The sequence below is a fragment of the Alosa pseudoharengus genome, unplaced genomic scaffold (genome assembly GCF_046254945.1).
Source record: "Alosa pseudoharengus isolate Yale_2024_CS ecotype anadromous, Long Island Sound unplaced genomic scaffold, YU_APseudo_1.1 YU_APseudo_1.1_scf_84, whole genome shotgun sequence".
Taxonomy (NCBI): Eukaryota; Metazoa; Chordata; class Actinopteri; order Clupeiformes; family Clupeidae; genus Alosa; species Alosa pseudoharengus.
Window position 1 is genome coordinate 92,501 of NW_027468875.1, and position 25,505 is coordinate 118,005.

General features: G+C 43.0%; 2 protein-coding genes across 2 annotated transcripts in view; both read right to left on the reverse strand.

The window, feature by feature from the left end:
- tmem102 (transmembrane protein 102) overlaps nt 1–18,778 on the reverse strand; it is a 32,605-nt gene extending 13,827 nt beyond the window's left edge. Inside the window, exons 1-2 of the mRNA XM_076275438.1 lie at nt 18,457–18,778; nt 16,919–17,130 (exon numbers count right to left, since the gene is read on the reverse strand). Of these exons, the coding sequence (XP_076131553.1) occupies nt 16,919–17,120 (202 nt within the window). The 5' untranslated portion in view covers nt 17,121–17,130; nt 18,457–18,778. The remainder of the gene's footprint in view (nt 1–16,918; nt 17,131–18,456) is intronic.
- Nucleotides 18,779–21,375: 2,597 nt separating this feature from the next.
- Nucleotides 21,376–25,305, reverse strand: tmem256 (transmembrane protein 256). The gene is made up of 4 exons (XM_076275439.1): nt 25,183–25,305; nt 24,773–24,810; nt 24,474–24,554; nt 21,376–22,850 (listed from the first exon to the last, which is right to left on the reverse strand). The coding sequence occupies exons 1-4, from the start codon at nt 25,262–25,264 to the stop codon at nt 22,707–22,709; spliced, it is 345 nt and encodes a 114-aa protein (XP_076131554.1). The 5' UTR covers nt 25,265–25,305; the 3' UTR covers nt 21,376–22,706.
- Nucleotides 25,306–25,505: the final 200 nt, after the last annotated feature.

A 25,505-nucleotide genomic window follows, 5' to 3' on the forward strand; every position in this document is an offset into this window, starting at 1 on the left:
CTTAGGCGAACACTGACTACTTTTGAAACAACAAACAGTATAATTGGATCAGAAGTTTTTTTGCATGGTCATTTTACAATCCCACCATCACCTTATATGTGTGAGTGACTGAGAGAGGAGGCCAGAAGTCTCTTGAGACATCTACAGGCTTCAGCAATATAGGCGCGCTCACTCAAACACTTAATAAAGTATTTTGGGTGCGAGTTAAAAATGTCAGTCTTGAAGTGGAGAAAACCGCACTCTCTTGTGTATTATACTTTTAAAAGGATTTATTGCACCATGCCCTTGACTACAAACGCGTTTCGGCGCCAAGCTGTCTTCAGTGCAACAAGACCACTCCATTCTGTTTGAGTAAGTTGAAGTGTAATGTAAAATTCCATGAATTTTCCCTGAAAAAACAAACAAACTGAATTCCCATGCCCTACTGCAATATAATTAAAAGTACACTGAAATTACTTCACCGACCAAAGATTTAAAAGCAAGCAGTAGTGGAAAAATCAAATAACCCGATAAACACCAATGCTACGAGGAAATATATTGTGTTTTTGTATTCTGGCAAGTACATTTTAAAATGCTACAACATAATTTCCTGATACTCCCTGACTTTTTGCCCCCAAAATTATAAAATACTCTATAAAATGACTTTCCATGTGTGGAATAGACTCCAGAAATGTCATGACCTGTAAGAACACTGCACATAGTTAGACGTTAGACAAGCTGGAAACTGGGTTGTGTGTGTGTGTGTGTGTGTGTGTGGTCCTAGCCTGAGGCAGTTAACTCACAGGACTGTTATGAAATGGGTGGAACTCTTCCAGTGAATAAGGGGAAATATATAAACTGCACTAATAACCATGGAAGTCCCTCTATAGATTCCCTCTTAATCTTCTGTAATATCTTATTTTCTATATTAGTTTATGACACATTCTTATTATTTGTGTTCTTTTAGCTGTCTGAGGCAGTTAAAGGTGCTCTAAGTGATGTTGGGTAACGTCACTTCTGTTGACGTTCAAACAAAACAGAGAGCTAGCTCGCTATTCCCTCCAGTTAAGTCACAGAACTGTTACAGCTTTCAAATTACCACTTCATTCGCGCATTACGAGGCGTGAAGCTGCGTGAAGCTTTAGTACCACTTTCAGCCACTGTGCGTCGCTCTGCCACTGTACATCGCTCTGCCTGCCGTCCCTTCTGAAAAAGCAGGATCTACCATTAAACATAATTGTTGCCGAGAGTAATCCCAGCCTACGAATTCAATAACAAAATAAATCATGCATAATTAAACATTACCTCGATTTAGGCTACTTGGGTATGGCTTGACTACACGGTGGTAACGAAATCGCTGTCTACATTATTGTCAGTGTTGGGGGTAACGCAACTACGCAAATCAAAACAGTGTCTTGTGTGATAATTGAGCCAGTAGAGAAATAACTGTTCAGAATTAATCTGTAGCCTTGGGTAGGCTTCTGCAGAAAACAATGTTGTTGCTGAGTTAATACTATCTGGCGACGTTTTTAACAGGCTACGCAATAGAGGCTTAGACAACTATGACCCACGTTTTGGTTTCGTAAATTAATTTGCCCTACTTCTTGACTGCAATGTAGTCAATTGACTGCTTGACATGTCATTTTTATTTTTCTGTACAATAAACAAATACATCTGCTAATGCCGCAGAATTACATTCGGCTAACTTCTGCAGACGCGCAAAAAAACACTGCCAGCCCATCCTTAAAAATATTTTCGTTTGCCGTAACCCGACCGACCCTGTCAATTTAGAACCGACCCAAATTTGTATTTTTTTCCCCTTTTAGTCCGACCGACTTGCCGGTTGTAAACTTGCGTTAAGACCGACCGATTTTTTTTTACTCTAAACAACCAATACAAATAAAATACTATTTATTTTAGTAGGCCTTAGTATTGTGAATATAAATTACCTACATACAAACGTAGGCTCTCTTAAATAAAACCCTGTGGCGTCATCTCTACACCATTGGTTTACGCATGTCACACTATGGCCTATAAGCTTCGTTTCATTCACACAAACATCTCGACAACGCTTATTACTTGGCACAAAGCTCTGGAAGAACTGTGCCCAGATCTTTTCCCATTCTTTCTCCCCTCTAGTCTAACGGTGACCGTGTTGAAGAATTGGAATTGGTTGTGGTATATTCAGCATTTCTCAAAATATGGGCTTAACCCAGATTTGAACTCTTGGACAGGGGACTGATAACTGATGCGTAACGGCGGCTGTCATCAGCCGGCCTTAACGCACTGCGCCACAGAATTGACGGCGTGGGTGAATAGGGGATAAATAACAATAGAGTACACAACTGTTTCACCAGCACATTTAAATGACTTGACTAAAACCGTGCATAACTGGAGGTACACCTGTTATCTGAGCAGTCTGTATGTCCTCATTTTGCGAATGCGAGGACAATATGAGTCTGTTGCATGTCGTTAGATGTCCAACTCACGCATAATGTTTGAAAACCACTGGCTCGTAATCACAATAATTTAACACACGACAGTTGGATACTTCATCATGTTCCCATGCCTACATTTTGGTGAGTAGCATAGAGATTGTTAAAACAATAAAGGGCTCTCCGTTTGGGACATCGAAAACGTATATTTTTAATAGGGTAGAGTACCGTCAGAGATGCTGTCCTGCAAAGGCCTCGGGATAACACGTTATCTCAACTATCATCAGTCAATGCCCCCTTGATCAAAGTGGGGAATGAAAGAAAAAGTTTGAGAACTACTGGCTTAATTACCTGCAGTCCAGAACACACAGAATATTGCAACAGAAAGTTGCCTTTATAATCAACTACTATTTGTTCCAACAGCATTCAAACAAAGCCTTTATAAAAGTGAAAAAAAAAATATTCCATAAGAAGTAAAATAAAATACTGTTACTGTAGTAACTGTATCCCAAGCTTCAGCTCCCCACGTCTGTGACAGGCAGACGTGACACCGCTAAATTCTCAGCTTGTTTATACCCCACACTGAACTAGAGTTTAGATTCTCTGCCCGAGCCCGCGGGCCGGGTCGGGCCGATATTTCCAGCCACTATCCTCGGGCCGGGCCGGGTCCTTGATCAAGCTTGCTTTTTTTTTTTTTTCCTAATCATTAGCCTACTTAGGTGGGGAGCTAAAGCTATGCCATAGTCAGACTTAGAAATATTTTATATTTATCAAAGTAGGCCTAAGTAACAAGTGTATACAAAGTTATACAAGTTAGGCTCAGAGTTACAAAATGTCAATTGTAATGTCATCTGCGGAACACGTGTCATGCGCAGCTTCTCCACTCGCACACATCACACCGGGCCTGCTGTGCTGTATTGTGTAGCTTAAGTGCAACTTGAAGCTTGAAGATGTAAAGAAAAAAAAAAAAAAAAAAAGGAGAAATAACTTCGAGGAAGTTTGGAGAAAAGTCGGAGGTATGCATTTGTCAGGTATGCTTTGTTGCGTGCATTAAGTGCGCACGATGTTCACATATATGACAGCAAAAATACTTTAAGATGAACATGAAGCAGGCTTGCCATGGCAGAAATAATGATAGCCAGCCTTCAATGTCCTCTTTTGTCCTCTCAATGTCCTCTAAACGGATTTCTGTTGCTCAAACAGCTCGGAATTGTAGTTGAGAACGTCAGTTATAATGGCCCACGTATTTAAAAAATGTCGGGTTTAAATCGGGCTCGGGCTCATAATTACAGTTAACGTGTCGGGCCGGGTCGGGGTCGGGCTCGGGCACAATGTGCACGGGCTCGGGTAGGGTTGGGCTTGATTTTTTGGGCCCGATCTAAGCTCTACACTGAACACGTAAGACCGCTAGCTAGGCCCATCACTGTGGGGTGCGGTAGCCTACTCTCTGGGATTTAAGTCAAGCAATATAACCATACAAATGTTTCAAAATCAGTAATTTCGGCTTTGTCTGAACTGGCCATTGTAGGCTACGTAAAAATATCCAATGATATCGGCAAATGTTTGTTTTCCAAAGTAATAATTTCACTTCACCATGCACCTTCGACAATGAATAGCTCATTACACTTATGTTACTGTTGAACGTAGGCCTAACTGGTATCATTACAAACATTATTCTGTGTCCTAAAAACTGGCATTTTATAGCATTGTGTCATGTAAGGTCATTGCAAAATCTAGAGAAATGTGTGAGGTGTCAGCGGGGGACAATTGAGACACACATTGGATTGTGCCATATTCACAAAGCCTTTTTTATCTTACCACTAGGAGTAGGCTACTCCTAAATAGCAATACAATATTTTAGCTAGGAGTTTCTCTTATTAAGTTATTCACAAAGCCTTTCAGACCTACTCTTAGTAAGGAAAAATGACAGCTCCTGAACAGATTCTGGAGCTGAGCGCTCTAGAATCTTTGACTAAGAGTGAGTGAGTCTTCGTTGCTATGGATGACGTTATTACTCATGCACGAGCTTGACTGAAGTGATCACCTTGATTGGCTGATGATTGTAACGCGGGAATGATTCCAAACACCTCCCTTACGATGAGTGGCAGGTGACAGGTCTGAGAATGCGTGCGCTACACAAGGACGGAAGATGATGAATATCTAAATAAAAAGGCCTAGCCTAAATGAATCAAGAGTAAGGCAAAACAAATAGCCTAGTAGCCTAATGAAACATATGGATTGATGTAGTATCTTTGCAACATTATTAAATTAATCTGTTACTATGCCTATGTTTGCAAAAGAGAACATTTTAATTTGATTTACAATAATGTTACATTTAATTTACATGTTGACAATGAGTAGCCTAGTTTTGGTTGTTGTTAGTGGTGTTATTGCATAGTTATGCCTACAATGCAAAATTGCTTCCTCACGATTGGAAGCTCCTGTAGCCGCATAGGATTTCAAAACAGGCAAAATGCCACAAAACCGGTTTGTGAATAGGTCTGTGAGTTAGGAGTCTTCTCGACTTCTTTTAAGCTGTCACAGCTGGTGGGAAGGTGTGATTTGTTGGGGGCAGGGCCGGATTAACTGGGCACAAATGTCTGATGGCCCCCCCTGCCCCCCAACTAACGTGAATTGGGTGGTCAGTTAATAGGCCTATATCGTGAAGATTTTTCTTGCCATCTAAGGCACGAGCGCATCTGTGAGGCCAAGCCTTACCAAGTAGCCCGTTTGTTTACAACTAACATTACATTTAATTAAACTGCTTATAGGCTATGCCGAAATAGTTTTCAACATTTTGAATATTAGTGTTGGGTGAATTAGGAAATGTTCTCAAAGTAGCCTTATGGCTGAAAGCTGCTTGGGATCCCCCCCTGTCAAGCAATATAACCATACAAACGCACGGCACTCATTGTTTCAAAAGGAGTAATTTCGGCTTTGTCGGAACTGAAGAGCTGTGGACGGTACGGCAGGGCATGCCCAATGAAAATAAATGAAATCAACGCAACACAACACAGACCCCGCTTCTCTCGCGTCAGTCACTGAAATGAACGAAACACAGAACCCGCTTCTCTCGCGTCAGTCACTGAAATGAACGAAACACAGAACCCGCTACTCTCGCGGCAGTCACTCACAGTAACCTAGAATAAATGCATGGGGAAAAACACTTCCCCATGAGAAAGACATCGTAAAACGTTAAAAAGTTAATAATTCTGCTTCATAAACTTGAACAAATACATTTGCTTATTTCACAGAAAAATATAAATAGCCAGTTTAGGGTCTACAGTGCAGAGTTGGTAAGTTATGGTAGGCCAACTTGGATACAAACAGGGGAAATTCTTTCTCTAGTAGCTGAGTAGCCTGATGGTAGGCAGGTGCGTTCGTAGACATACGGCCGAACATGCAAGCGCCAATGAATCGTGCTCTCACGCCGTTAAAGTTAAATAGGTTAACATCACTCTAAGTTTGCCTTCAAGCAAGGAAAACGATGATTTGAAGACATCTGTTTCGTTGGAAGGGCAAGGGGGTAGCAACAGGGCAACACAGAGACAGGCCCGATGGCAGGTCTAATGTTATGAGAGTATTAAAATATGGGATATTCTACGGGAAAAAATTAAAATGGCAAGACAGCGGGGGAAAGTTAAAATACGTGATAAACACAGAAAAAGTTGGCATGCATTGTTTCGGTCCCCGTGCACAGGGATTATTTGTCATATTATTAACCACATATGATTATTTGTGAAATTGTGCAAACAGGTGCAACACATTTGAAAAGGAAGGACTGGTAGCATGCAAGCTCCCGGGAAAGATTGATTTAAGAATGTTATCACAGTCTGCCTTCGTGGCGCAAAGCAGCGCGGGCGGAAGACAGCGACAATTGGCAGGGGAAGGTCATGTCTTTTTTGACAATTCTGTCGGAGGGTCATTGAACAATTTCTAGCAGGCAAGGGAGGGTCATGCAACTTTTGACTGAAGCACTCAAAATTCCTCCGGTGGCCCCTTCAATAAATAACGAACAGTCCCTAGATTGCTGCTGGGCTATAGGCTATGTCTCGGTTCATGTCTGTAAACAACTCATTGCCGTCAAACGCGTATCTCGCGGTTGCATCCATTACAAACAAACATGCAATGTGAACGTCTGGGATTGGGGAGAGCGCACAATGCTCTACTGAATAAGCACGAAGTCAAACCTTTAAATGAAAAACACTCTTCAATAATCAAAAAAATAAACCGCTAATGAAGTAAACTTGTGACCATCAAAAATCGTTTACAGGAAGGCATTTGGCTGAGCACCGGAGGTTAATATGTTCTATATTTTGTCCAAATGATGTCTGTCTATCATCGTTGCACTCGGAGACAACCAGAATGTTTAATTTGTCCTGCGTTTCTTCTACGGCTGCAAACGGGATTCACTTGCAGTTAACCAAATATTTCTTTATTAGGGCAGGGCAGGCATATTTCTGGCTATTAAATTATTTCTAAACCAGTCTGCTAAAGTCTGTAGTTAAGTCTGTGTAGGGGTTTCCAGGCTCCATTTATTTTTACGAGACACCCTGCTCACTTGAGACATCTGCCGGTTGTTTGGGTTGTTGCAGTGTCGTTGCAGCGTCACTGGAAAAAAACAAATTAAAGTCGCGTGATATCGCGTGATCCCGCGCGGCCTAGGGTGGTCCTTATTTTTCAACTTTTGAAAGTTCATGCTCTCACCCCACCAATATGTTTGAATAAATAAAAAAAATAATTGGGCAAAATTTTATCAATATCGATCAATATTTAGAGGTTGCTCAAGACCTTTGAAGTTTAACACATACTGTGCAGTATGCATATTTAGGATTTTTTGCGTATTATGTGATACATTGTGCTAGCATGTATAATTGTTTAATAATATATGCTTATGGCAGCAATGGACTTATTTGCCAATGCAGTCAATGACAATGTGTATTGATTATTGGTGACCACATTGAAATGGGAATTCCATATTGTCCATGCAAATTTGCAATGCTGATTTGCTGATCTCATCTGCTGATTCCGGTATTTCCCAATAATATGCTGTTGTGAGCAATTCATAGCAACTCCTGTTTCAGTTGTGATATGTCTTTCAAAGCATCAATGTGAATGAAGCACAATAGACAATATACACTGAGACAATGGCTGAAGCAACACAAAGCAAATTCGCTATATGGTTACTTGGATCAGAAGAGACTGAAATAACTGGAACAAAGTTACCCTCCAAGAAGCAGGTTTTATGTTTGTTGTAATATCACCATAAAACATTGAAAAAAAAACTTAATGAAAGTGCAACAGCGGTGATCAAAGAAGTCTTGGTATTCTAGGACAAGGCTAGGATTCATGTTCGTCCCCAACATCATGCCATAAAACAACTGGAAACACTTCACGACAAGTGGCAGAAGAAAAACACCAAGATAACTTCTGAGACTCAGCATTGCAATGTAGAGGCCTTTGTTAAACCAGTTGGGAGACCTGTTTGATATTGCACATCAAGATGCACTCATTCTTCTCAAGAATCCAGAAGATAGAGACTTTCTTCTGGCCCAAAGAGAAAAAGGACGTCCTGGGTGTACAACTGTGCAATATGATGATACAATTTAAGTCTCTCACTTTGACCTTTGGCCTTGGACACTGCCTGGATTTGCTCCTTGTTATTTTAATTCAATGATCAAGATATACATCCCCAACCGCACACTGCGGTCTTCTGATGAGCGTCTGTTGTGTCGACCAGTCATAAATGCTAGGTCAAATTCAAGACTCTTTTCCTCAGTGGTTCCATGTTGGTGGAATGAGTTGCCCAGTGCTCTCCGTTCCTGTGATAGTTTTGGGTCATTTAAGAGAGGCACTTAGGGCATTAAGCGCTTCTTATGCGTTATGGTTTGTAAAATATTGTTTTATTTCCATTAGGCTATTGATTATTTTGACATTGTTGTTTATTATTGCTATTCTCTTTAATGTAGTCTTACCATGTTGTTGTTTTTATATTATTGATTGAATGGACATTATTATTGCTCCCCCTTATCGCTAGCTTGCTAATTACCCGTCTGTCTCCGTTAAATGAACCCTTCACTTCTGGTAACGTTTGATGGACTGCTTGTGGCACCCAAGGCCTTATCCAGGGGGGGGGGAAAGATGGTGCACTTGAACGAGTATACGCCAAGCTGCTGATCTCTCTTCAGAAGCTCTTCTTTTCGTTCTGAAGGATGATCAGATAAGGGAGAGTGTGAGAGAGAGAGGTGAATAAACAGATCCAGGCATGCTTTGAAGATGGCTACGGAATAGCGAGCGATGTGCGGACATGGTGACTGCGGTCCTCATGGGAGTTGCCCCTCTGGCCCGACAGCTGTCGGAGCCAAAGACGGCAGCGGACATTTCTCGAGAGCGAACGGGTGCGTGGGTTATCATCCTCCGCAGCCCCATGCCTTCGCATGGCTGTTGAGACCTCGCCCGTGAAATCCATCAACACAGGAGGCCTCTTGTGGCACTGGTTTCCCATCGGACCTCACAGAGATTACAACAGCTCAGTCATCATCAGTGGAGAGCCCGTCTGGCAGCATCTAATTAACATGCCATGAAGGTTCCATCAAGGTGGAGGGGGAGAGGAGCATGTATGGGAGCCTTTCGTTAAGTGTGTGCTACCAATTAAGTGCTGCAGATGGGCCCATGCCTACATTTATGCATTAACAAATGCTAAACAGCCAGCACTAATCAAACATGGCCACAACGCACACAAAAAGTCTGATTAATGGAGTAACAGGTTGCTCAACATTTCACATCTGGACAGCACTTACTGCAGCAATCCCATGGGACAAGACACACACACACAATCTTGGCTGTTGACAAAGTGCTTGCTATTATTCCAAATAAAAAATCCTGACTGATTCCAAAACGGATAATATTTTTCTTCTCCTCTACTTTTTACTAGTTTTGTAAGAATTTTTGAGATTTTGACCTTTTACTATTTTACTACAGTTTACTTTTACTTACTATTTTTTATACTTTTTTTACAATATATATTACCAGAACTACAAATTCAAAAAATTTCTCCAATAACTTTTCAAGGTCTGGAAAAGAGCAATTCATAATTCCATACTCTCTCAGACCTGCGCAAGCAAGCGCCCTCTGTTTAGTTGCACAACAGAAGGGCCCTGCCTGACAGCAGGAGTCGCACTGATTATTCTAGAGAGAGAGAGAAACAGAGAAACAGAGAGAGAAACAGAGAGAGAGGAAGAGACAGAGAGAGAAAGAGAGTCGAGGGCAACCCTTCTGTCTGATGTTTGAACTGAGGCGCGAGAACGCCGGTGAAACTCCTCCAGGGAGTGCGGACACTTGGTGTTTGTTTGCTTTGATTATCCTGTTTCCTTAGGTCTGTTTTGTTTTCTTGTTGTTTATCGGTTTCCACGGCACCTCTTGACCTTCACCACAGGATCTACTGAGGAGGAGGAGGAGCAGGAACACAGTTCTTTTTTTTTGACGCTGTTGTTTAGAACCTCTGGTTTTCCTTTTTTCTTTCTCTCTTTCTTTCTCTCTTTCTTTCTTTCTCTCTTGCCTTCAGTCATAGTCTCTCTCTTCTGCAAAGACCTTCTGAGATGTATAAATATAAATAAAGATGTATAAATCGTGGTAATACAAAAGAAATATTGTGATTAATTAGATCTTTGGGGAGCGGAGGCTATGGATGAAGACGCTAACACACTCACAGACACACACAGGCGTGATCTCTCTCTCTCTCACACACACACACACAGAGGATAAAAAAGGAAAGAAAAAAAGTCGAAGAGAAATGCTAATGTTGACGGACTGGCGGGAGATTTAGAGTGAAGGGTCTGGTAGAACTCAGCTGGATTTTTCATCTAACGAATGCTCTTTCCTTCATTTTCTCCATCCCTCCAGCAAAACAAAGGGAATAACAGAGCTCTCTGCAGCACACATTAATGCCAAGGCTGAACAAGGCAAAGCCGCTTGCAGTCATGGCCAGGTAGGTATGAATGAAAGTGGGGAAAAGAAAAAGACAGGCAGGCAGGCAGACAGAGAGACAGACAGACAGACAGACAAAAGGACTGTGAAAAAAGGCTGGACTAAAGAAAACACACACACACACACACACACACACACACACACACACACACATTTTTGCCAGTCCCTGTGCCACCTGCATCGTGCCCGACAAATATAAATCTCTCTCTCCCACACACACACTCACACACACCTCATAAAGTAATTCTCCCATGAAAAAAACAGCTGTATATTTGGATTCTCAGGGCAGGTGCCAACCCATTCAACTCTTTGTGGTTCGGAAAACAAAAACACACAACTGACTAGAAGATACAGCAATAGTGTTGAATATAAAGTTGTGTAAGGCACTACACAACGGTCTACAGATTATAAATAATCATCGACCTACACAATGCAGCTTTCATGCTCTCTCTTTCAAACTCATTAGTGTGTTACCTTTTGACCTTGACCTTTTGACCTTGCAAACAAATGCATATTTCATGTACTTTGTCTACAAGATGATCTCTAAGGAATGATGTATATGATGAATACTCTTTTTGACATTTTGTGTTGTCCTAATTAAGGAAGAATGCCTACTTAGTAATCAGCATTACAGTCCAAAGTCTAAATAATAAAGACCAGAGAGAGTGTGCTGCTGTGAGCCTGTGGAAGTGGGGTGTAGGCAGGGGTTAAATTGGGATTTGTTATGAGGGGGGCCTCTCCCTAGAGGGGGGGGGGGGGGTCCGGGGGTAATTTTTTTTGGGAATATAAACCATTAAATGGCACTTTCTGGAGAGTTTTGTGCAAAGAAATGAAGAAATCAAGTCTTATGTGCAAAACTGCAAGGTTAAGAGCCTATACTTTGCATTGTTGCTGTGAGCCGGTCGAAGTTGGGTGTAGGTAGCCATAACATGACCATGCTCCATCAAAAAGAAATCTGAAGATGATGCCTTGGCTTGTACAAACAGTAGCTGCTTATAAAAATTGTTTACGCAGTCTGCAATAGTAGGACAAAGCTTCAAGCACACAATTAACATGGCGCGCACTCACACACATGTGCACACGCACACACACACACACGCATGCACGTGTAAAGTGGCTTATATACGTGTATATGAAAGGATTATCTGTGGGCTGAATGGGGGGTCATTTGTGTATATGGATGGACTAACTGGTTATGGACGTTTATATGATATGGACTCTTGTTGATTATACCCTAATTGGACTTCATGCTAGCAATGGCTAATTGTTGACTGGCCGTCTCCGAAATTGGGGCTTGCGGATAGGCTGTATCTCCCTTTAAATACAGGCCTGCAGAGAGGAGGGGGACGGGGGAGAACCGACGCAAGGACGCACCGAGGGCCAGCTGATCGGGAGACGCTGGAGTGGCTACGAGGACCGAGGCTACTGATACTACGCACGCTAAGTATTTACGAAAGGAACGTTGATTGTTGATTCCCTTACCTGTGCTTTGAGTTGAACCGTCCAAGTGCTGTCTCGCGGTGTCCTGATTCCTGGTTTTACTACCATTGCAGCGGTGCTGAGGTGACCACGGAGTATTCCCCCAACGGGAGGATCAGCTGATTGGATCAGACGTCGGGTGGCTAGAGTCAACGTTCTCAACCTTCGCTGTTAAGGGAAGTCCTCCTTGTAGTAGCCTATGTAGCCAGTGTAACCATTAGCCTATCACCCCATAAAGTGTTGATTGTTGAGCCTTGCGAGAGCTGCCTCCTGAGACACTGTTTGTTTGTTTCCGGAAGCTGGGAATTCCCGCGGCACGGCTCGTGTTGATGACATCACCGTCACGAAGGGAATCCCGAGATCTTCCTGGAACTCGAGCCCTGGGGGCGTGGCCTCGGCCGACTGGACTCCGACTACATTATAGGGACTGCGTGAGTTGCTGAACAGATCGAACTTGTGCTTGTTTTGAGAATACTTTTGTACTGGTCGGAGGGAGGCCTGCCCGACCAGTACTGTCTTCCCTTTCTACTTAAGACTGTTGGTAGGGGAGTGGCGCCCCTAGGGGTGGACAGCACATTACATCCCCTGCCCTTGTCTGCTGCTCTCATCCTACTGTGTGGCGGGTGACTTTTTGAGTGCATTTTGTGCCCTTGTGTATTTGCTCATTGTGGGACATTTTTGTAGTGAGATTTGGTGTGTTATCTTGCAATGTGTGTGCTGCTATGGTAATAGGTTTCTTGGTGTATGTGTATACATATTAAGCTGGCGAAACTTGTGGGCGGCCAGTCAATGTGCTAGTGTGCTGTGTGTGCTCCTGCCCCTAGTGGTGATCTAGATCTCGCTTCCCCCCATGCCGAACAGTGTTTTATGTTGTTTGTACTAATAAATATTGTTATACTGATATTACTGCCTCTGTGTTGTCTGTGGCTCGGGAGGATTCGGTTATTGTGGAAAATTATCACAAGTGCGTTATCGACACACGCACACACACGCATGCACGCACACACACACACACACACAGACACACACACAAACACACACCACGGTCTACTAACAAGATAAATCCCTAGACAGAGAAACCCATAGAAAGACATTTCTGGTGAGAAACTTAAAGAAATAAGTGCTCTCTGGGAAGTACTAAAGTTTTTATCAGAAACCGCAAGCACATAAAAGTGAAAATTGCCCAATAGCTCTCTGTTAGTATCTCCGCTCTGCGTATCTTCCATAAACTGCAGCTCCCGCCCCGTTTTCCTCTCCTCAATGTCACACTCGACAGAAGCATCTTAGTTTTATGAGAGAGTGGGATGAGTGGAGTGGAGGATGGGAGGGGGGGAGGGAGGGGAAATGGATGGCAACGAAAGACATAAAGACATAAAAGACACATAAAAAAAGGCATATGGAGATCTAGAGACTGGAGACTATGAGAGAAAAAATGTGGAGGAGTGTGTGTGTGAGTCAGAAAGACAGAGACACAGAGAGAGAGAGAGAGAGAGAGAGAGAGAGAGAGAGAGAGAGAGACTGAGAGAGACTGTGTCTCACTGAGACTGAGTGTTTTTCTCTCCAAGTGTGTGTGTGTGTGTGTGTGTGTATGTGCGCAAGTAAGAGAAAGTTGTGTTAGAAAAGTGAAACTAAACAACACGCTAAGGGTAACTGTAACTAACTTCAGCAAGATATCAGAAAAGAAAGGGAAGAAATGTGTGATTAAAAAAGCACTTTACAAATCCTTGTGAAGGTTTGTAGAGAGGACAGAAATGTAGAATTAGAGGCGGCGAGAAATTAAGAGAGCAGGCTGGTGTGAGGTACAGAGAGAGAGAGAGAGAGGGAGAGAGAGAGAGAGAGAAAGAGAGAGAGAATGAGAGGGAAGAGAGAGAGTGAGAGAGACAGAGAGAGAGGGTGACAGAGAGACAGAGAAAGAGAGACAGAGAGAGAGTGAGAAAGTGTGACAGAGACAGAGAGTGACAGAGAAAGAGAGAGAGAGAGAGAGATTGACAGAGAGAGAGGGAGGGAGGAAAAAAGAGGGGGAGGAAGAGTGTGATAACAGAAGGCTGACTGTCACCTAATCCAATATTTGACAGGATTACAGAGAACGGCTCCGATCATATTTCTGGGCAAACAATAGCAAGTAGCACAGCCAAGCACAGCTCTCCGTTCAGGGACACGGACACAGAGACAAGGACAACCAAGAGCCTGTGCCAATCAGCTGGCTAGCGTGGCACCCATTGGGCACGCTGAGGTGGGCGGGTGGTTGGATGGGTGGCGAGGGGGTGGTAGTGTAGCGAGGATGAGAGAATGATGAGGACAAGGAGCCCTTGCCAATTTGCCGGCTATCATCGCACACAGTGGGCGCTGCAAGGTGGGTGGGCGGGCGGGCGGGCGGGTGGTTGGCGCGCGGGTTGGGTCGGGTTGGGAAGGGGAGTAGAGTGGACAGGTTAAGACACAGCAGACCAAGGAGAAGAGAGTGATGGTGTGTGACGTGACGTGGCTCTGTGACGGTGTGTGACGTGACGTGGCTCTGTGACATAGGTGGGTGCATGGGTGTCAGGCGGGTGAGTGCACAAGGAGCACGAGGAAGGCGTCAGCAGTAGAGTCTGACGAGGAGGGATGGGGTGTGTGTGTGTGTGTGTGTGTGTGTGTAGGGCTCTACACTAAAAAAAATTTCCAGGAGCACTTGTGCGCACAAGTTAAAAAATGTAGGAGCACAGACAAAAATTTGGGCGCACAGTCAGTTCTGTACTTAACTTACGCACCAATTGCGAATATTAAGAATGACTGACAACATTTAGGCTACAGGAAGGATTTTAAAGATCAGTGCCTACTTTATTTTCAGTCTGTTCTATTTTCCTACATTTTGTTAATGTAAAATAATATAATACATTGCCATATTTACATTTAGCCTGTATATCAAGTATCCTGCCAAATGTAGGCTAATTTATTTATTTGTTAATCCATCTATAGCTAATCCAAATATGCCCATGGTGACCTATCTGACTGCATACTGCCTAATACTACTACTAAAACAGTCCATTTTCTCTTCCACAAAACCCAACATAGGCTAATCAAGGATATATGTTTTATACTTTTAGTTTTTATTTGAAATATTTGCATTGATGGGGCAGTAGGCAAACGTTAGGCCTACTTTCGTTTTGCACTTCAGCTTGTATTCGGTGTAAACAAACAAGCATGCGTGGAAGCCTGGAGTTGTCAGTAGCGTTCTACCTGTAAATAAAATGGCAGTATTACGGGAGGCTACTTTTGTGCCGGTTCGTTCGCTACAGCTATATTGCATATTGCAGCCAATACGTCAACTGGGCTAAAAGGCATGTTAGGTCAACTTACCTTCTCTCACTGCATTCTCAGAATCTCATCCTGTTCCTCCTATATCCAATGAATTCGGTGGATAGAAGAACTAATTTCTTCAATCTTTGCATCTTGGCTGGCTAGTCTAACTTTCCGCTTTTTCTGCGCGCTCTTGGATTTGATAGAAGCGACTACTAGCAAGTCACAACGCGAAACTGCTAACGTTGATGGGAGGTGTAGTTTTTATGCTGCATTCGCAACGTGATTCTATGGTTTGCACCAGTAATGTTTCTCGATGTTGCGGTGTATTTTGTAGACAAATATTGACATGGTTAGAAGTCATTCGCACCAGTGCGCCTAAATATTTTTTTGCACTCGCATGGCATCATTTTTACTCGCTTGTGCGAGTGAAATGGGCGCACTGTAGAGCCCTGGTGTGTGTGTGTGTGTGTGTGTGTGTGTGTGTGTCATGCGGGGAGGGGAGGGGGGTTGTGCAGAGGTTAGGAGAAGAGTCTGGTTAGGGGGATGATGTGTGATATGAGGAGCAGACAGAAGAGAGAGAGAGAAATAGTAAGAGAGAAAAAGATAGAGAGCATAGAGAGAAAAAGATAGAGAGCATAGAGAGAAAAAGATAGAGAGCAAAAGATAGATAGAGGGGGGATATAGAAATGACAGAGCGGAGCTCCCTTGCTAAAGAGCCTTTGATGCATGATACAGAAATTCTCTCTCTCTCTCTCTCACACACACACACACACACACACACACACACACACACTTGGAGAGAAAAACACTCGGCAGAAGAGAAGAGGGAAGAGTGCCACCTATTGGATTCTGAGCATGTTTCCAAAACACAGTGAGACGGGCATGCTGGAAGCACCCCGGTGCAACTGCTTTATATATCCGTCAAGATTAGCGCCATATCCATGCCATTCCTGGAGCTATATTTAAACATACTGTGTGATCACAGTAGGGATCTCATCATTGCTTTTCTCTAGAACAGAGAACTGGGTTATAATAATACAATGAGGTATACAAAACACATTTTATTGTGCGGGAGCGGGACAAATCCTCTCCTTCAAACAAATAAATACACACACACACACACACACTTAGCATGTTAATGACGCTGACTTTGGCAGTGCGTTCCAAACCCATGCACACTACACACACACACACACACACACACACACACACACATACACACACACACACACTCACTCACCAAGCGTGTTTGCATCTGTGGCAGTATGTTCAAAACACTTACACACACACCACACATGTTAAAGATGAAATATTTGCCAGTATGTTTCAAATACACACACACACACACACACACACACACGCACAAACACACACGCGCACACACACACACACTCTGACAAAGTTTGTTAAAGATGAAGTCTCTGGCGGTGTGCTGCAAACAAACACACACAATCACACACAAACACAAACACACTCACACACACACACTTAGACGCACGCACGCACACACGTACCGAGCATGTTGCAATCTTTGGCAGTATGTTCCAAACACAAACACACACACACCAAGCATGTTATAGATGAAGTCTTTGGCGGTGTGCTCCAAACAAAAACAAACACTTACACAAACACACTCACACACACACACTCACACACACACACACACTCAGACGCACGCACACGCGCACACGTACCGAGCATGTTGGAATCTTTGCCAGTATGTTCCAAACACAAACACACACACACACACACACACTCACCAAGCATGTTAAAGATGAAGTCTTTGGCGGTGTGCACCTCCAGGGCCGTCTGGTCCCCGAACTCGCACTGCTCCAGCTGCACCAGCTCCTGCACCTGGGCCGAGAGCTGCTCCAGCGCCGTACCCGAGCGGAAGTCCACCTCCGAGGCCCGCTTGGCCGGGGCCAGGCCCCGCGGGCCCACAGCGCTCATCAGGGTCTCCATTGGACATAACCTGGAGCGGGAGCAGGTGAAAGAGACGGAAAGAGGGAGGGAGAGAGAGCGTAGGGAGGGAGAGGGAGAGAGAGAGAGAGTGCAGGGAGGGAGAGAGAGAGAGTCTGTATTAGATGGTTGTTAATATTACAATACTGTGGAATTTTGGGGTTTACTTAGAAATAAAAAAACACAAAAAACACAGAAATGAATTTAAACCAAAATGGTTTATAAAACTACATCATATTCTACATGCCTCCATTGTTGTATGGTGCTTCAGTACTGTCTGCATATTGACATAATAAGGTCTACAGTTTAAACATAAGGCCAGGATTTACAGACAAATCTTTATTGCTCAAAGCTTTCTTATTAAATAATAAATACAGTATTATGTAAAACAATGATCAATGACTACACACTACTCATAAGTAATGAATTAAAAGGCACACCATAAATATGCTAGTACACACCATATCATAAGTCTATCTGAGTATTACACATCTGCCGCACCTGAGGTCTAGGCTAATATAAATGTCCCCATGTAAAGACGCGTGTCACACTTGACTACAGAGCAGGTGCACCAAGTAGGATATAAAACCCAAAAAATATATAAACCAAAAAATGAAAACAATACAAATGGAGCCGATCATTGCCATAAACAAAGCAGAACGCTAACGTGCTATTATGTGATGTGAGAATACAGAAAATGTACCTTGACAATTACGACAGGAGGAGCAGAAACGTAGGCTCCAATCTCAGTTTAAAGGGTCCATCCCAAACTATTGAAGTGTGTACTGTATCGACCGTGTCACTTTCCGTTAACATTTACCTATATGCTACGTGTATATCGTGCAAATGCCACTGTGGATATTAGCAACTTTGTAACATTATTTTTGTTATGTTACTCGGACATTTATTTACCCACCCTGCCCTCCTTTGCTAGCTATGTAGGTCAACTAGCTTGCAAGATTAACGTAAGTGGCAGCGGCAAGCTAATTAGCTAGCTAAGGCAGCTATCGATTCGGTCAAATGGCAAGTTCAACTCCATCATAAAGAGAAATGGTTCCTGGTCGTAAACTAATTGTGTTATGCCATGAAGCATGACAGTAGTTGCATTGTATTGCACTTCTCGTGGAGAGCACCTGCTTTTCCTGACACTACCTCGCGCAGGGTCCATGTGTGCAATTCACATTCCCCAGTTTTGGTCAAGCGGCTCAAATTAGCTTGTTCATTTGCTAGCCAGACAGGTGGGATAAATGCAAAGAAAGCTAGCGTGCTAACAAGCTGATATGGCGCAATACTCTTTAAAATCCTCTAAGGAGTCAAGATTATGTTATATTGAACACACCCTTCTGCTGGTCTGAAGTTGTGTCTTATCTTCGGGGGTGTTCGGCTCGATTTGCGCACTGGTATCCGATTTCTCGTCCCGTCATTTCCAACAGGTCCCGGGCGCCCACCTTCCCCCTAACGACACAAACTCCGGAAACACTGTGCCACTGCCTACAGAGAATCTTGGGAACGGTAGTAACGTAGACACAACACTTGAAACTACAACGCTTTGTCTCATAAAATCCCCACGGACTAATATTGTAGGCTACTCTGCTGTAACTGGGATTTACGAACGTTTCTTGCATTAGACTATACCATTCGTAATCAGATTACCAGATAGTACAGCTCTTGAATGAAACTGTGTTGTGGAAAAATGATTAAAGGCCTGAATGAACAAAAAAAAGTCATGCCAAAAATTCTGTAAGCCCCAAGTTTTTTTTAGTTTTTAGTTTTATGAGTTAGGCTATGCATGGAACAGAGCCCAGGTTGAGGATAACACATAAAATCCCCTTTCATTGCTTATAGTTAATACTGCAATTGTTTTCATTAGAGAATTTGTTTCCCCATTCAGAGCAAAGACATAAAATCATGGCATTCATCCCCACACACTGACTATAAATCGATGGACACCCCCAGTTTCTACATGGGGGGGGGGGTGTTGAAGCAGTCTTTCGGGAGACAAACTGTCACCACAGCAGGCTTCTTCTCTTGCACGAGGCCTCTGACAGCATTTAAAATTCTTCCTCTTCTCCACCTCTGCATTTTTACCCTCCTCTTCTTCAGGAGGTGCAGGAGTGTGATCAAAAGACTTTCAATCCACTGCCAGTCTCATCCTCTCTCTTTCTCTCTCTCTCTCCCTGGTGTCACCTTGAAATACCTCCCCTTTGAAGCCATATCAGGGAAGCTGACAGTGCACATAATTGGTGCAGTGAGGGTGAGGGGGAAAGAAGAGCAGGGGCAGAGAGGCGAGAGAAAGAGAGAGAGAGAGAGAGAGCAGAGGGGAGTGTGTGTGTGTGTGTGTGCTGAAGCTCCTGTGAACCAGCAGCCTTCTTTCAACTATCAGCAGATTCAACACACAGTGGCGCCGGTCAGTCAAGGCTTGCACGAAGATCTGAGAGAACGACAGAGAGAAAGTTTACAACACATAGGGTCAAGAGATTCAAATGATATAAAAGCACCGAATTATCACACCAGAAACTTGAATGAGGTAAATGATAACCACCAAGCCATTCAACAATAACACCTGAATTCATGGAGGTACAGTAGGTAGCCAAGGCCTAATGGTGAGGCTCATTCTACAGATCTCCATCTTGCTCAAGGACCTCCAGCCCTTTGCGCTCCTCACCAAATTATCTATAGTGTTGGAAACATTTCCCAATTGTGAGAACTCTTCACCAAGTGAGTGAGTTTGGAGAAACCAGGCTGATGCTAAACGTGAGACTGTCACAATAAAGTGTTGCCCTGAAGCACTGACATAAAACATAACTGCTAAGATGATTGCCATTCAAAGTCTCCTGAGGTCATAAGGGTCCAGCGTGTTTCCTGCAGTAAGTGGCAGCTTTTAGTATAGCTGCAGCTAATATAGCCTTGAGTGAAGCAGTGGCAGTCATTTGGTATTTGGCATACAGAAGGGGCACCCACACAGTCTTTAAAATTGTTTTTAAAAATTGTCAACATTTGTCAAAGACCCATCAAAATGGGCCAGGGTTGACAATGGCAACAGTGATAAACACATCATTACATTCAAGGACTGTCTCTCGCAAAAAGTCTGATTTTTGTTCTCCATAATGCATCATATCAAGTCTGCATTTTGTGGAAAGCCAGAAAGCAGAGCTTGTGTAAGGCTCACGTGGAGGCAAGACATATTCATTTGTGACCCACACAAATTGGGAGCACCACTCTAAAAGCCACCAACTAAATGCACACAATGCCTCCTCTATTGGAGCTCGTTTTAGATCCTCCTCCAGTTAGATTCATGCCACAAGCATAAATCAATAAGGCCCAGGCATTCACGCTAACCAGGGTGAGGAGGAGAAACAATGGTAATTAAGGAATTGCAAGGTACAAGGGAAAAAATAATAAACCACAAAAAAGCACTATATTCCATGCTAAATTGAAAAGAAAGGGACAGGGAAAATGACTTGAAACTGAATTCATCAGACATTATTACAAATTTCTCTCATGTGCTTGAAAAGACAAGTTTTACACCTTTCCACTGCGATGACTGACAGACCGGCAGCCCAGAAACACACAAAAGCTCAAGGCCAGCAGGCTACTTACATCTGTCATTGACCTCTCTCGTTATCAATGGTGTCTGAAGTGCATGGTAAAAACCGGACACAAGCCAGCCAACACAAAGAGTAACCATAAGGTTATAAACAGTGCACTCCGGTGCAGCATTGGTTTTGCTTGTTTCCACATGCTAACATCAATAGATACGTCTGCATGTTCAGGAGACTGCTGAGTGGAATAGACATAGGCTTTGTCTCATGGCGAGTAGTGTGCCTTCATGTAGTGTTGCCAGAGGTCTCTGTGGCAAACAGTGAAGAAGCAAAAACAACTGCCAAGTAAAACTGGCGTTCTACTGAATAAGATTAAAAATGTAGCACTAAATTGAGTGTTAAAAAAGAACCAGAAACACAAGAAATTAAATTCCAACAACAAGCAATGCACTTCTTGCTGTGGGTAGTCTGTGGTACATGTGGGCTCTAATTTGATTATACGGTGGGATTAAGATGGTAATTTGTGATTGTGACACCTACATTGCTTGTCAAAGTCACTGAACATGTTCCTAGACCTCTGCTTTTTGCCTATGTGAAAAGTCTACATTCTTGTGTTTTCCTCAACAGCAGAAATACTCTGGCTCTTTGATACTGGAATATGATAATTTTGGAAGTCTTTTTTTATTAGGGGGGGGGGGGTCTTCTTGTTTTAAGGCATGATGGTGGTGCATCGCTAACGAGTGCTAAAGCGTGAAATACCCAAGGGCATGGAAGCAGGCATCAGGGAACTGTTTGATTGCCAAACGCTGATTTAGCAAAGATGCCCACCGCTACTACCTTCCCTTAATGAGGATTTTACGAGTCGTCATGATCACAGCTCGTCAGCGTATACGTGCCGCTGTCAAATAGGATTCCTCCTCTTCTTCTTCTTCCAAGCCACTCGCTTCTATGAACGCTGCCCTTGCAAATTGACCCTGAAGATTTATAAAGCCATTTTCAAAGCTTCCTCGCCACTGCCTACAGTCAAAAGAGCTGGGGAATTAGCGCTTCAATGGATTTTCACTTTCAATTTGAATGCAGATAGGTCTGAACATGGCTCGGGCTAAAAGGGAGGGTGACTCTGATGAACTCTTGTGTCTGTAGATTCGGAGGATAAAACCCTGAGGGTTATGTGAGACCGGCAAACACTGACCCAGCAAGCCATTCAGAAATTATTCTGACGCTACCGAGCTAAGCTAAGCACTAACATATACGAAGGTCAAAGCTGACAATTGTCTCTCCACACTCCACTTTGCATCAAAAAAAGCTTTATTCTTCGGTACACACTGAAAGGGGAAAAAACACAATAGTTTGAACATATATACACACATGGACGAATCAAATATATATATATATATATATATACATATATATATATTTATATATATATATTTTTTTTTGGGCAGTACACAAGAAACAGCAATTTCCATGGTGATAGGTGTGTGTGTGTGTGTGTGGAGGGGGGGAGGGGTGATAGAAAGTAGAAGAGTCAAAGCAGGGGATAGGAGGGGTATGTGATCCTGAGGTCTTATCTTCGTCTCACAGACACGTCTGAAACGGAGGTTTGTGATAAGACACACATTACAACATTTTGTCTCTCTTTTTCTCTCTCCCCCCTGAGCCTACCAGATGACACATCTCCACCGCTCTTGTCTAGGCAGTCAGGCATGGCAGACACAGGCGGCATAAAACCTTCAGTACGGGTCAACTTCAACAGAATACAATACGCCAGATTAACATAAGCAGTGCAGGTCTCTCTGGATACTAGGGAATTCTGGGTAACTGTAACTCAGATGCCACAAAAAAAAAATAGTCTGTGACTGAGTGGCCAGCGAAGACTGTGCAAAAGCCATCCAGATACTCTGCTATTATACCCATAATTCATAGATGTGAGGTCCACCATTATCATTAACATTTCATGTCAAGCTATGGATTTCATGTTAAATCACACTGAGGAATTTAAGTGCAAGGCTACCAATTGAGTGAGAGAGAGGTCAAAGTTCAGAGTTTAAAGGATCATTGCAGCCCAGCCAGCAATGAGCAGTGTGCCCCCGATTGGTGCCACCTTGCTGAGGCCAGGGTCACCAGTAATCGCTTGATGGTACAAGGATCCGCAGAAGCACCCCATGCCAGCCAGTAGTATGGTGCCAGCCTGCAGTGAGAAAAGAAAACAATGTTTTTATTGTTGATGTTATTATCATTACCGCATTATTAATGGTAGTAATGCCATACCACTAAGATGTCCGTAAATGTACCTCTCACACTAGGATCAATACAAACAGTATGGAGGGAATTTATCTTGAATAATGGGTCATTGCGTGTCAAAATCAGACAGAATTGTTAAATTCCAATGTTTTCATATTTTCTCTGCCCTTGGATTTTTACACTCTAAAAATACTGTATCTTGGGAGCCAAGTCTGAACATCTTAAAAAGTGTTATTACTAGTCTTCTCAAACTTTGTAGGAAGGAAGACAAACATATCAAACATGTCAAACATATTTAAGGCTGAACCATCAAACGTTTTTTACTGCATGCATTGATTTTATATAAGGCCCTAGATTGAGAACAAAGTGCAAGAATGAGTGGTATTGAGGGTATTGTAAACTAATATTTCTTTGTACCCACATGGCACTAAGCAGTATTTTGTCTGCAAATACAATACTTAATTTCCCTTGTTTAATCCTTAAAATCTTTGTGCCCATTATATGTGGAACTGAAATATTGGCAACAAGTTTATAATACACTTCATTTCATTCTTCTTGCACTTCCAAAAGGGCCATAATGATTCACCTTTAATGATTCAGTCATACTGAGAACATGTTCGTTATCCATCCTACAAAGTTTGGGCTGGCTATGAGTAATACTTTTACTATATATTAATGCCCACATTATCCACTTCTCAGATAATGTGTTTTTCAGACTTATCAAACTGAAGTAATATCAGACCTGACACCATTGGCATAGCTAAGCATAATTCACTGAAAGTGGGTTAGACCAGTTAGCCTCTACCTAGCCTAGCAAAAAGTTGGTGTGCTCCTTTAAATCAGGGGTTCCCAACCTTTTCTGGCAGGTGACCCTATTTTGATGTCACAAAATGTTGCCGACCCCAACCATTCACAACATCTCTGTTGCAACACCTAGTCGATAGTGGTACAAATGTCTTAGCAAGCTAATCTGGTTGTTTTGCTACTTTGTTTGGAATGTTGATCAAACATGATTATGTCAATCAAACATCTTATGTGGGCTGTCTGATTGAAATGAAGGATCCAATTAGTTACTTAACTTGGATATTTTTCACTTTGATTTTTTATATTTTTTTTTAATGTATGTATATTTAATGTAATGTACTGGACTGGTCAATTGTAAGATACTCAATATCTCAGGTGACCCCAGACCCAACATGTGGTCCCGACCCCAATGTTGTTGGGAAACAATGCTTTAAGGGCGTACTCACACTGGGCACTGTTCTACCGTGCCGGAGTATGGCTCTCTCCCATTCTTGGTCCGCACTCACACTGCATATTATCAAACTGTACCCAGGCACTGTAGAGCTGCTGTGCTCTAGAATCTTTGTAGGCGCGCGTGATCATAAGCCCAACCGTACCGTGCCCGAGTCCACCTTCTAAAGCGGACCCGGGTACGGTACGGAGCGATCACACTGGTCAAATGTGCAAATGTGAACAGGACTTTGGGGTTCTAATGGTCTCTGGTATGGTACAGATGGCATAGTGTGAGTACGCTCTAAATGTTTCTGTGACATAGTCAGGAGTTTACCAGTGCAGGCTTCCGGCAGCGGGCTGCACCTACGAGCGCCAGGCTGTGGTAGAAATGATACTTGTTTGCTGTCTCATACAACTGTGGACAAAGCAGATGGAAAAGAAGTTGATAGGATCAAAATTATATTTGTACCCACAGACATGGTGTGGAAAATATGTGCAATTATATTTGAATACAAATGTAATTTAATTTCATGTTTCCAAGTAGGCCTACTTAAGGGAATAACACAGTGGATCTCAGTTATTGGGCGATGGCAATTATGTAGGCTACACAAGGACAGACAGCAGTGTTGTTACCTCTTTCAAGTAATCCTCTCTGTCACTCCGTCTGAAGCCTAAATAGCCAAAACAAAGGGAAGGTTAATGGTTATAGAACACAATTCAGTTCCGCCCCCTTTCTTCAATTATGTCACCGTTCCTGTCAGTGTCATTGTGCTTCTAGCAGATACCCGTTAACAGGGTCCGTCGCTATAGCCTATCATATGAATTCTGGTTAACTAACCACACAATTCGTTTCAGCCTCACTTCACTTCAAAAACGCTTTTGCTAAACTGCTGTCATTAAGTAACGTAGGTTAGCTAGATTGTAATCGTGCCCGCTGTCACTGCACGCATTACTCACGTGCAGAACGTCAAACAGCCAGCCTATACTCCTGATTCGGAGCACGCAGTCATGCAACACATAACAACACAATAAACCTTTCCTACCGTGTGCTCCATACGCCCCAGCAGCCACGGCAAGCGCCCCAGAAACGCCAGCTAATCTCGTAACAACTTGGGACGCAGTCATTGCGAGCAAGTTCAACAGCGAAGGATACAGGAAACTGTGGTTAATGTGTATCCAATCCGAGCGCAGTATATCCGCTTATGGCTCACAAGGAAGTGGTACAGGAGCCAAAATGGCCACGGCGCAAGAGCAGTTTCCAAACGGAGATTGCATGACTTTTGACTGCCATCAAGAGCAGACATTAGTGTGAGTTGCCAATATGTATTTATTTTGCTATATTCAAATGTTGCCGTAGCGTTTCCCT